This window comes from Phyllostomus discolor, chromosome 11 (assembly GCF_004126475.2).
Source record: "Phyllostomus discolor isolate MPI-MPIP mPhyDis1 chromosome 11, mPhyDis1.pri.v3, whole genome shotgun sequence".
In the NCBI taxonomy this organism is placed as follows: domain Eukaryota; kingdom Metazoa; phylum Chordata; class Mammalia; order Chiroptera; family Phyllostomidae; genus Phyllostomus; species Phyllostomus discolor.
Genome location: NC_040913.2, coordinates 19887961 through 19901427, shown reverse-complemented (window position 1 = coordinate 19901427; position 13467 = coordinate 19887961). Strand labels below are relative to the sequence as shown.

Below are 13467 nucleotides of genomic sequence, written 5' to 3'. Positions count from 1 at the left end.
TCCAAATCACACTGGGGGTTAGGGCTTCCACATGTGAATGTTGGGGGGACACAGTTCAGTTCATTACACTTCTTTTTGCAGGTTATGTCCCTCTTCTACCTGTGGTTTTTACAAACCAGTGATATTTGATTTTTACGTTGTCAAGGAAAATGCGAACACATTTCAAACTCGCTGACAGCCTTTGTCCTTTGAAGCTGTTTGTTTCTTAACATTAGGTTTTGTATTGTACATTTTTGTTTGAATATTTCCAAACAGTTCCTCACTAGGTTTATTATTCCTGCAATGACATATTCTAATAATCACATGAGAAAATCTTCTCATAGTATTAATTCCACTTTCTCATTACTTAGTATCATTTTTGTGAAGCATCTATCTTCAAACTAGAAGGTGACCTTCCACATGCCAGAGATGACAATATGTGAACACATGTTTTCCTCTCCTTTAAGAGCCTTGTGGACATGGGAGGAACAGCTCATTTACCAATGATAAGGCATGACTGAGGTCTAAACTTTGCTTTTGATTCTCATGTCTCTTCCCGATTAGAGTTTACTAACGTGGAGGAGGAAGGAGCTAAAGCTTTCTGTCTTCTGGCTTTACAAATCTTCTGTTTCTAGGAAAAAGCAAATATGCCTATACTTTGTTAAGCATAGTGACATTTGAGATGAGCAGACATCTAGGTCAAAGTTCTTTTGCAATCTTCAAAGTATTGCTTTCCATTAAAAATAAAATGAAAGCTGGAATTTCTCCAAGCAACCCCTGGATAATTTTCACTAAACTGATAAACTCTCAGATGTATTGTACATGAAAAGCTTTCTGAAATGGCACTGCTGCTGTGAAAATGTTGCTGGAACGATTTCAGATGGTTCCTGCCCTTTGTGAAATATCTACCCCGGCACTGGATAATGAGTCACATGCCTACAGATTAGTCTCGAAGAGATGACAGTGGCATCTGTGAAGAAGTGAAATAGTGCATGTACTCTGTCTGCACATCTGTGCAGAAACCAGGCAAATATAAAGAGTTCCATGTTACATGAACACAATTTTAATAAAGTAAAATAAAATTTTAAGATAAAAAAAATTATCCTTATTGCTTCTAAATAAAAAATATTATTATTGCTTCTAAATGTCTTTGGTTTTAAGTGCCAAATGTTTGTTTGCTTTCTCAGGCAAGAGGGCCGAGTCAATGGACCCACCAGCGCTCTGAACAACCGGTCCGCTGGAACCACAGCCCGTGCTATTGAAGCCAGGAGGAATTTCAGGTAGGGCCAGGGTCACTTATGAAATAAATGAGAGGGCTGTCTCCTTCTGTTTTTAATAACCGCTGTACCTGCAACCTGACCCTTCTTTTGAAATGCAGGGATTTCTAATTTTATTAGTGGCTCAACAGGCTTACACAAAGGTGTTGAGTTAGCAACTTGGTCATTGGCAAGTTGTGACTCCTGCAGAGGAAAGTGTAAAATGTGGTTGTCCCTTAAAAGGCCTGTATTTTAAAAAAAAAAGTGATTGTGACATTGGTGTTGACATTCTTTAGGTAGATCTCAAAGTTTCTTTAAATCAGATGTTCTGTTAGCTAAGGTCCATTTTGGTTGGAGGCTTGTGGGGCCAGGATGGTTTGGAGATATGAACAGGATGTCAGGGAAGCGGACATTATGACGTATTACACACGTGTTCAGAGGCATCTTCACGCTGCACCGCAGACTTAGGGAGTGACCAATTTGCATGCAGCATTCCGGGGGCAGGCCAGGCTGTGGAAGGGAGGACCAGAATGGGAGACTGAAAGGAGTTATGCAGAAATGGGTGAATACCGCTCGAATCTTTGCATTTCAGAGGTGTAGTTTAGAAATGGTACAGCATTTGTGCATTGGGTTGAATACTAGCTTTGTTATTTTAATTATTCTCGTAAACAAACTTTAAACATAAAGTAACATGGTTTTCCCCAGCTCCGACGCTGACCCCAGGCCTGCAGGGCCCCAGGATACGGTGGTGTACACGAGGACGTATGTGGAGGATAGGTACTGGAAATTCATTTAAAATCTTGTGCTCTACTGATGATTTTGCAATGATCTGTGTTTAAGAAGAAATGGCATTATGTTTGAGTATGCTTGCTGTTTTCAAGTAGAAGACCATTTAAAAGTACTTTGGATTCTAGGTATATAATTATTTATAATGTTTCCAATATTAAGTAGTTGTCAAACAATTGTAAAAAATCACTCAATGGACTAAATACTAAATACTATTTTAATATAACATATATATATGTAATAGGGTAGCCATTTGAAAGTTTTCATATAGTTTATGTAAGAATATGACTATATGTTTATAATTACCTTTATACAAATCACACAAAAATGTCTATGCTAATTTGGAGTTGTACTTTAATGGTTCTGTCTATCATTATTTACCTCTTATCTGAAATAAGTGGTATAAGTTTTGGTAGATGTACTCTGGTCCAAATTACAGGAGTTAATTAATGCTCGTGAAATCTGCTGGCTGTGTGATAGATGTTGAGGAAAACGTCAATGGAGGCCAGGAATGGACAATCCCTTTGATTGTCAAAGAGAGTAAAGACAAGGATTAGTCTAATTGTGGGGTAATATAATGATAGGGCATGTGACTGTGGCATTGGTGACACGTGGCAGTCAGAGCCTGTTTCTTGGACACGCCAAATATACAACTACAAGTGAACCAGTTCTGTCTCAGTGACATGCAGGACAAGTGGACTGACTCACACCCTGCACATGAAAACACTGAGAAAACACATCAAAATGGGTAGGAAAGGCTGAAACACACTTTTGCCATAAACCCTCCCCCCAGCACAGCACTTTATAATCAATCAAGAGGGACCCCCAGACTCCCAGATTGTCGCCGAAGAGCGAAGGGTTTGGGTCACACATCCAGAGCCCCAAATGTTGTGGCTGCCACATGGGGGCAGGCCCGCAGGTATGGTGCCTGCCTGACAGCCAGCAGGGCTCAGCATTCGGGAGTCTCATAGAAAACAAAAAGAAAAAAAAATTAAAGAACGAGACGGAAGAAGAAGAAAAAAAAAAGACAAAGAGACCAAAGAGCAGAGCACCTGGGAGGGCTTCCGGGCGGTGGGGACTCCAGGAAATTCAGGACATTCAGTGTCAGGAGATGAGCAACCATCCAACAATGACAAAATAAAAAAGGTTTCTCAACCTCCCACGTAATTTATCTTGCAAAATGCAACCCCAATTTTGGTTTTGCCACTTAATCCTATTCTCCCTAAAATCTTCACTGATTGTGTAGTACAGAGAGGCCTGAGAATCGGACTTGGGATTGAGTCTTTGTCATTTACTGACCGTGTGGCCCTGGGAAAGCTACCGAACCTCTTCAAGTCTCAGTTTCCTCATTTAAAAAACAAAACAAAAAATGGCAGTAGTGATACATGTGCTGTGCATAAATGCACGCAAACTCTTGTTTAGCATTGTGAATTATATGTTCCATAAAGTAGATTCTATTTCTGACAGCAGCCTGCCTACGGGCAGTTTGGAGGGAAAGAGAGGTTTCTCATTAAAAAAAATAAATCCCAAGTGAGGGCTGTGGAGTTATCACTCACTCTATGAAATCAGAGGAACATATTGCTTCCAGTCCTAATATACTCACAGGTAGCATATGTACTTGGGAAGCAATTATGGGCAGCCAGTTGGTTAGTGCATTACAGATTGCATTTGTCTCGAGGAAGGAGTGGCCTTTACAAACTGGAGCAATCTAAGAAATGAAACAAAGAGAACGTTTTAAAATTACTCTTTTTTCTTTTTGCTTTCATGCTAAACTAATCTTTCTTGGATGTTTTCAAGTAAAAATAAAAATGTGTATAGCTTTGTGTACAAGTTCAAGTTTCTGGTTCTCCGTGTGAATGGTGTGTATGTACATGTGTTTTCACTGGCTCTTGCTTTATGCATTTCCTTTATGTTAGACTACATGTAGCTTTCTGTTGGCGAATCATTGAGGGAGGTGCAAGCATGAATTTCATTGAAAAATGGCATCTCCTGCTTTGCACCCTTGCCCCATTCTCTGTTTACTTCGGTAGATATGCCAGCTTACGCCAACTTGGAGGTAGCTTGTGCATCAAGTTTTCTCTAGATTAAAAAAAAAAAGCCCTGGCTGGTATGGCTCAGTGGATTGAGCACCAGCCTGTGAACCAAACGGTCGCCTGGTCGATTCCCAGTCAGGGCACATGCCTGGGTTGCAGGCCAGGTCCCCAGTAGGAGAGGCAACCACACATTGATGCTTCTCTCCCTTTCTCCCTCCTTTCCCTTCTCTCTAAAAATAAATAAATATTTTTTAAAGAAATATTTTTAAAAAAAGAAAGTATCGCCCTGGCTGGTGTGGCTCAGTTGGTTGGAACATTGCCCTGTAACCTAAAGGTTGTGAGTTCAATTCCCAGTCAGGGGATATGCATAGGTTGTAGGCATGGTCTAGATTCCCAGTGAGGGCTTGTATAGGAGAGAGCCAGTCAATGCTTCTCTCTCCCTTTCTCTCTCCATTCCTCTCTCTCTAAAGCAATGAAAAAACGTCCTCAGGTGGGAGTAAAAATAAATGATATCAGTATATTGTCCTGGCTTGTAACATCACCAAGAATACAATAATAAGGCTGTCTGAGGAGGTGTGTGTGCTTTCTCACCTGCATACAGGTGAGTATATGCAAGTACGTTAATACTAGGGAACCAGCCCAGTTCTCACATGTGCACATGTGTTGTTTCTAGTAAATCGCCAAAGGATGGCTACGAGGACAATGCCTCTCGAAAATACATACAAACTGTTTATTCGACTTCAGATAGGTGAGTATGTCTGTATTTCCATATGTAAAAGCCTATGTGCACACACTTGTACGTACATTTTATATATTTTCTTGTCGCTGTACGTGGAGAGGGTGCTCCTGATGGTGACTGTTGTATACAGGGTAGGGTGAAAGTAGGTGTCTAGTTGTGTGCACATGGACACACTTTATTCTTGTACTGCTGTGGATTAATTATTGCATGGTTTTCCATGTGAACAACTGTAAACCTACTTTTGCCCCACCCTGTAAGTGTGTGAAGTACAACCTCTGCACCCAGAATTTGTTCCTTGGCTCCCGGGCTGTTGCTAATGCTCTCTATTCCAGTAGAGCTTTCTGTGCCTTACAGAGGGCCACTGCCTCTGCTGCAGCTGATTCCCAGGGGTCCCCAAACTGCCACAGTGTTAGAGTCTAGGTTGCATTGCATCACCGGACGGTGCCCTGTAGCCCTCCCTCATGGCGGTTTCCCACAGCCGTGTCACCTTACAACAGCTGTGTGGATGGGCTGCTATTATCCGCCCTGGGCCCACACTCCATTCCCAGGAGGGTGTTCTAATGAGTATCAGTTTTGTGCCGGTAAATTGACCCCAGGCTCGTGCTGTTGGTAATCATCTTTTACCATTTAGTGTTCAGTGGGGCACATCGATGACACTCGTGAGAGTGTGGCCTGCAGATTTCCAGTGGAGGAAATGAAAATAAATAATTAGCATTTCATCCTAACCACTGGGAATCAGCTGCAATGCAAATGTCAGATATTCTCCTGATGGCATTTCTGTATAGAAGGGGCTGGAAATAAGGCTCATTGAGGGTAAAGACGTACCTAATTTTTATGCACAACCTCAATTTGCAATGCAGTGCTTGGCCCTCACAAGGTACTCAATTAATGTTTTCTGAAAAAATGAACCTATGTGCTGTTTGTTAAGGGGAACATGGATAAACCAGGCCTCAGAATTATATCCCCTTCCTGCCACTGTTGTAAAACCTTGCCCGTCACCAATGCTGAGTATCTTCCTTTAAGTCACTGCTCTTCGAGGAGTGAAGTCATCTGCACAAGCATGAAACACACATACTGCTAGGTAACCAGATTCCAGAGCTGGACTCTTCGTAAGACTTTGAAAAAGACCTTTGACTAACAGTATGGGTTTAACAAGGACAGCACCAACATCAGAACTCTCCCTGGGCTCATATTTTTATTGTTAACTTAAGGAAGGAAAGCACTCCCATACCAGTATTGCTCTTAACATGAAGAATTTCAATCCTGTTCTTCAAGTGGCCCTTGAAACTCTTCTTAGCCATCAGAACAAAAGTCAATTTTCTGTTAAGACCAGTCAATCCCACAACTTTTTCTGTGGATTATTGTGTGAAATGAGCCATGTCCCCACGGTTCTTATCCAAGCGCGTTAATCCCGTCTGAAGTGGCTTCCCACTGCACAGGTTAAGACGAACTCCTCCACACATTGTTTACGGGCCTTCAGCACCTGCTCCTGCGTGTTGCCCGCTGTTGAGTCACCCCAGACACCCTCACTGCGCAGCACTCTGGTACCACCTGTTCAGTCTGCCTGGAATCCCCCATCACGCCCCTCCCTGCCTCGCCGCTCACTGTGAGCGCTCCTTCATCCCCAGGCTGCAACTCACAGCACACTCTGGGCACGCCTCTCCGGCCTTCACCGCAGGGGCGAGTTGCTCCCTGGGCCATGCTCTCCTGGCTCTTTCCACGTGTCTGTAAAATGCTGTGGTCCTCTAATCACGCACTTGGCTAACTCGAGTGAACAGGGAGCTTCTCATCGGAGGACACTGTCTCATTCTTCTTTACATTCCCAGCTCCTAGCTCATTGCCCCTGGAATGGAGAATGATAGAGAGCGCCTGTTTTCTACTCTTGCAGTGCTTGCATGGGACATTTCAGTGTGTGTGTGTATATATGTAGGTATATATATGGATACTCCATGGGAAAATATTTGCCAGGAGCATATAAGCCAGCAACTGTAGAGTGAGGTGGAAGAGGAAAATGTTATTTATATACATAAGGGTTAGGGAGAAGTTACTAGAATGACTGAATGTGTAAAACCAGACAGGGTTCTCTACTCTAATCCCTTTCCTCCCCCGCCTCCTCCTCCTTCTGTTCCCCCGCTCTCTGCTTCTAGGCCTGGGTTGGGTGATGGGATCGTGGTTCCTGGGCATGACTTGTTTATTCCAACAAAGTGAGCCCACAGTCCTCAGGGCCAGGCCCAAAGGTAGCACCGCGACTCTGGGGCCATGCCGCCTTTATTCAAACCCTGCCTCCGCTGCTCACCAGCTGCATGACAGGCACCCCTCTGTGCCTCAGTTTCCTCTTCTGTAAAGTGATGATAAAAACAGTAGCACCTGCTTCTCAGGGATATTGTTTAGGATAAATGAGTTTATGTAAGCTAAGTACATGAAAAATATACTGCACATATTGAGCATATTAGTACTAGGTAAGTATTGGGTATTTTTATTTCACCACCCCATTATGTACCAACTCTGGAAATTTCCGACCTGCATGCCACTCCCTGACACTAGTGCAGCCCTGAAGTTGTTATTTAAGACAATCCTAAGGCCTTCCCAAAGGGAAAAGAATCACATAGTTATCGGCCTTTCTTAAGGCTCTGGTGTGACCCAAGGTCTTTTGGATGTGCTGATTAAATATCTACAGTTCAGTTATTATTGAACATATTTTTCCACAGTAAATAAAAAAGCTCTGTTTTCTTCATCAGATTTGTGGGGGGGGGGATGATGTCATGATAATATGATAATGTTGGAGAATATAAATTTTGTCATACAAGGTAACCCAGTATTCTGAGTCTCACAATGACACCAAGAATATTGTCATAGGAAGCAGGTTGGTGACTCTAGGCCCTAGACTCTTGAATGGATTTCTATTTTTGTCCTAGAACATGTTTTGAGAGTTAAATTTTTATATTAATCTACAGTATAATTTTTCTATGATGTATGTAAATGAATAATTCAAAGCCCTCTTCAAGCTTCAAGGGGTTCTCCTGAATGAGCTCAATGAGGAAACCATAATTATCTCTGCCCTGCCCAGCTGCACTTTTGATTGCTAATGAATTAATAATTTGAGACTTTCCTTTATGTTCATTCTTTGATGTCATTTTGAGGCAACTAGAAGAATCAGTTCTATCACTAGAATAAGTAAATCCCCAACTTTCCTTGATTTTTATACAGTCTCCTAAAGTATCAACAAAATTAACATATCTCCACATGACTTTATGGGGAACACATCTGCCTTTTGAGTGACGACAAATCTATTCTGGATCACTTACATCTCTCTAGGTCTGTCATCGAAAGAGATATGTGCACTTACTGCCGAAAACCCTTGGGCACGAACACTAAGATGATTTTAGATGAATTACAAATTTGCTGCCATTCCACTTGCTTCAAGGTAAGGATGCGTTTATTGTCTTTAACTAAATGCATAGCTGCATAATGACTGGAATAAAAACAATTATTTAATGACATACACGAGATAAAGTTAAAGCTTTCAGAAACACTCTCATCCACATTAATAATGCACCACTTAAATACCTCCCAGAGGCCTGCAGCCAAACCTCAAAGGTTTGTAATTACTTCCTTGGCTTTAGGCTTCAAGTTGATCACTAACACGTTTATTCCACTTACCCTAGAGATTTAAATCTATAAAAGATAAGCACTTGTTTTCTTTATAAAAGTTTTCATGACATTTTAATAAATCATGCATTACATAAAATATACAGGGTCCAGCAGAAGTAAGGCCTGCTGGAGTGTGGTTGGTGGGGTAATAATATGGGTGTAATCATTTATAGTTTTAGTTTGAACATTTCACCTAAAATGTCACATGGTGTGCCATGTGACATTTTGTTATGTTACAGAATTACATGCTTATGGTTTTTGTAATAAAAGATTTTTAATTAGAAAGGAGCATTATTTGTGCTGGACCCTGTCTAATGGAGTCCAAAAAGGAAAAGGAATTGTTGGGAAGAAGCTAGCAGCTCCTTATATCACAAGGGCTGATAGGCTTAACAATAGTGGAAACTCAGTCTGCTTAGTGTAGTGACAATAAAGCAGACATAGTAGGATGCTTCACTGTTTGTGTTTCACATTTCATTGCTTTTACTTCCATAATAATACAGGGTAGATCAACATTATCATAGTTTCTGTTGTAACTGATGGGCACTGAACTGGGACTCTGAAGGCCTGGGTTAGAGTTCTAATTCTGTCACTAACTGGTGCCGTGTAACTTGTGGAACAGTCACCTAAATTAGCTTGGCCTCGGTTTCCTCATCTGTAAAATGAGGAAGCCAACTAGATGAATGGTTCTCAACTGTGGCGGTCCATCATAATCACCAGGGTAGGTCAGGAGAAAAACAGAATGCTTGGACTAGCACTAATTCAATCAAGAGTCGCAGAGATGATTCCCAGGCATTGGCATTTTTTAAATCTCCTTAGATGGATCTAATGGGCAGCCAGTGTGAGAACTACTTGCCCAACCTATGGGTTCTTTCTGTGCTGACAGTCTTTGATTGATGGGAATTACCTCATTCAATCCAGTAGCTGTAATACTTTGATAACTGATGGTTTTTCCTCCAATTAGCTTCAGACAGTGATCCATAGTAATCAGCAGCATGATGCCTCATTTTGAGCAAAAAATTACCTAACTTTAGGCTATAATATATAGAATACTGTATAAAATGTATTCTGAAAATTTTATTATTATTTAGTTATGAGGAAATAAAATTTTCTTTTAGTTATTAAAATTTACTCAATAAAAAGATTATAGTTCTCTCTTTAAAATTAGTGTGCAGAAAACTATTTAAAACAAAGGAATTATCCTGGTTATGGCTTTTGGTAAGTGCAAATAGTTTTATTTTATTGTATTTTGGATGATTTGTAAAATACCACTAAGAATAAAAATGTCCCCACTGTCCTGGAAAAAGATGAATTATTGTATAGCCTTGATAATAGAGAACTAGGTAGACTGGTTTAAGCATGTCGGATTGAGCAATGGCTGTTTGCTTCAAAGAACTTGCCTCTGAAAGCCAGCCCTCAGTGACAACCTCATGCTTGAAAGTTAGCCAGCTGACCGTGGACTTGCTGCGATAAACACAGGTCCAAAGCAAACGTCAGCCCTCCTGACCAGCACAACTCAAAACATGCTTTTCCTTATACCCTGCCTAAGATCAGAAATCGGTTTTGCTTAATGTTTGCTTAGTGTCCAGTGTGTATGCCTAGACAGCGTAGGTCTCCCTAAGCAAGCAAGCTGTCAATACCCTTAGTATTTCTGCTTGAGATATCAAGCGGTGGTGGTCTTGTCCTTGGCATAACCAATTTTTGAAGATTGGTATCTACCCTGGACTGAGTTAAGTGGACATTTCAGTGATAGCCATGCCCTGAAATGCACACCTGCACAGTAGGGAGATGCTGTGAGAATATGTCGGAAAAGTTCTGCATGCGGATTGGAGACAAGTGCATTCTCACTCCCCCTGCGGATTCTCACGAGGCTTCATCTGAGTGTGAATACGGAGACTAGCACTGAATGAACTGGAAGTGTTTTCTATCGTGTTACATGAAGAATCTAGACTTTACTTGCAATAGAAACTTTGTATGCTGTTTTTTCCCTTTAGTGTGAAATATGCAAACAGTCTTTGGAAAACCTGAAGGCGGGAGACAGTATTTGGATTTATAGACAGACAATACACTGTGAACCTTGCTACTCTAAAGTTGTGGGTAAGTGTTAAGCTCTGCAAGAAACTATTAGTTTTGCTATTATTAATGAGCTTTAAATTATTGAAGGATTTCAATTTAGCAAAAATATTTTTGCTATATTTTTTGCTATATTTAGTTAAATTCAGTGTAGACAGTATGGTAGTATTTTGTCTTATGGTATAAAATTTGTAAACACTTACATTTTCTTCTGATATCAAATCAGACAGATACAACTAAACAAGGAGGTTATTTATTATAGAATATTTTCCATTTTTTTTCTGGAATTCAAGTCCATATCTGCCAATGACCTTATAAATTTGCACTGAAATATATACTTTTTACCTAATTTGATTATGCAAAATGCCTTTTAATGTTTCTTTTAAATGGGGAATTTAAAGTTAATTCTGTTTAATTCTATATTAAATATAGCATCTAAATATTTTTATCAGTTTAAGATCAACATTGCTATAAGCTGGGCTCTTCATTAGCATAAACAATGTGAGAAGCAAACATTAATGACCTGCATTTTTAACTCAGATTTCCTCTCAACTTAGCATGAAAGCTTTAAAAGTTGATTTAAAAGATACGCACAGTGCCCAGTAAGTTAGTAAAATAAAATCCTATAAAACTTGATTAGCTTTTTAAAGCCAGTATCAACACTTTATTTTTAATTCGGCAGTAAGTAGAATAACCAAGGTGATATTGGGGAGTTGGTCAACCGGCAAGCTTCCTGATGCCTTTGTGTGCTGAATGCAAGAGGCACATTTGTGATTCTTACATGGGGTCCAAAATATGGGATTTAGTGACAAATGTGTAACATAAATGAGGCACTGGGAGGCTATGTCTGGAAAATGCTCAGAAAAATATTTTAAAAACCCACGTTCCATCAGGCTACAGAATCAATTATAGAAGCAAAACTAATTACATTCATAGTTTGCCTTCTATTTTCTGCTGTCCCCCAGCCAGTTCTCATATTGCATTTTCTTCCTGATTTGGCAGCCTTGTCGTGATCCAATATGATGTCAAGAGCCTCGATGCATATGGTGGCAGCTCTAAAACTTTCAGCCCCCAGAGGCCCATGATATGGCTTACGAGACGTGGCCACCAAAAGACACAGAATTGTGTCCTCCTCCCTGCCTATGTGCATTTTAACCCACGTGCAAGTGCCTCCATGGGCATTGCATTTTTACAGTAAATTTAAGTTGTGAAGACACAACTCAGGCGTCAGTCAGCCCTTCCTATCCGTGGCGGGACCGAAAGCCACCGTGGTGAATGCAGTGGAAGGAAAAAGTAAAATGCCGACCCTACCATGGGCCCCTTGATGAATGATTATTTTAAAAAATTTTAGTTCTAGACTTGTTTTTTTGTACTGAATTTACATCTCTAACTCTGATTTCCTTTAATATTTTCAGCAAAGTGGATTCAATAATTCTGGCACACGGAAATCAAGATGAAAGCATTCATTAAGGAATTCAAATTTTTATTTTGAGATTATGTAATTTAGAAAACCCTTTTCCACTGAAGATTGACTTTGGTATACAATTAACTATCCTGCTGGTGCATAAATAATCTAATTGCCTTCAATAAGGTCACACACATAAAGGGAACCATCTGTCATCTTGCTGGATTGAGTCATCAAAAATTCAAGGGGTTTCAGTTACTGATGTCAGAAGAAGGTGCTCCTGATGGCTGCCGGCTTGGGGCCCCGAGCAGGTCCGCCCCGCTCCCCATCCGGGCTGTGCACCATGGTTTCCGTGACATACACGTTCCTCATTTCCTCACCTTTGCTTCCCTAAGAATTTGGCCTTGCAGACGTCATTGACATCTTGACAAACTGTCAAGAAAGCAGGATATGTCTCCTTCATGTGCAAAAGAAACATTGTAGAAATTTCCTGATAAGGTTGGGCAGGAAGATGGGAGCATATAAAGTCGTATGGACCTCAGAAAATCATGTGCACTTTCTGGGTCTCTGAGCTTGTATCTGAAACAGGAAGGGTATTGAAAATTGTTCCTGAGGTCTCTTTCTGCTCCCAAATTATTCTAAAGCAAGTTTCTGTTCCTTCTTTAGAAGTATATCTGAATATGGGCTTGTTAATCATATTGAACTGGAGAGGACATCTGAACAATATAATCTTTGGGTCACCCTTCATTTTATTGCAGATATAATTTTTAAAAACAGAAAGACATTGATTTGTGGGTAATGGGCAAAATTGTATGATGTGTATTCTACATATTATAATTTGTTAATTTTTTGCATGTATTTCAAAATCGGGGTATATAAATAATCTATGAGAAAATAATGGTTATGGACTACAATGACATGTTCTTTATCATGTTACATCTATTCGTATTACATAGCACTTTATATTTACAGATGGCTGATGAAAATAAAATGAACTGCCAGTGACAGAATGTTTTTGTGGAGTGTCTATAAATATCATTCATTGACACTGATTTTGTCAATTATAGTGATGACGATTTATTATGTTCTGTGCCACACATTGGTTAACTTAATTATTTAACTGCTTAAGCTACATAACTTTTATTTCTAAAGAGCTTTTCTTTAGGAATTGAAAATTCAGCATATTCGAGGAACTAGTATTATTATTAAGACTGAGAAATTGAACTTATAAACTATTTTATATGTACATAGCAACTGCTTCTTGAAGGAAGGCATATGGAACATTGAGGAGAGGGTGGAATTTTGGGGAAATTTGAGGCAATTGTAAAAAAGTGACATAAACTAGGGAGATTAAAAAAGATAATCACGTATTTTCCAAATGTTGATAAATTTAAAGAGTTATTCTTCTGTATGATGATTTCAAGCATCTGCTCTCCTTAGAGACTAGTCCACACAGTGTTAAACACAAAATCCTTATCAAAATTCAGCAATGTATAACTGTTGCCATACCAAAAGGGAGCCAGAAAAAACAATGAAAAATAATTTGAT

At 40.0% G+C, this 13467-nt stretch overlaps 1 protein-coding gene across 5 annotated transcripts in view; it reads left to right on the top strand.

Moving 5' to 3' along the window:
* Positions 1–12929, top strand: part of SCEL (sciellin) — a 101827-nt gene extending 88898 nt beyond the window's left edge. For all 5 annotated transcript variants that reach the window (XM_036011256.1, XM_036011254.1, XM_036011255.1 and 2 more), the window contains 6 exons: positions 1167–1259; positions 1941–2012; positions 4728–4802; positions 8109–8217; positions 10436–10538; positions 11930–12929. In XM_036011256.1, coding sequence (XP_035867149.1) covers positions 1167–1259; positions 1941–2012; positions 4728–4802; positions 8109–8217; positions 10436–10538; positions 11930–11946 — 469 coding nt within the window. In that variant the 3' untranslated portion in view covers positions 11947–12929. The remainder of the gene's footprint in view (positions 1–1166; positions 1260–1940; positions 2013–4727; positions 4803–8108; positions 8218–10435; positions 10539–11929) is intronic.
* The last annotated feature ends 538 nt before the right edge of the window (positions 12930–13467 follow it).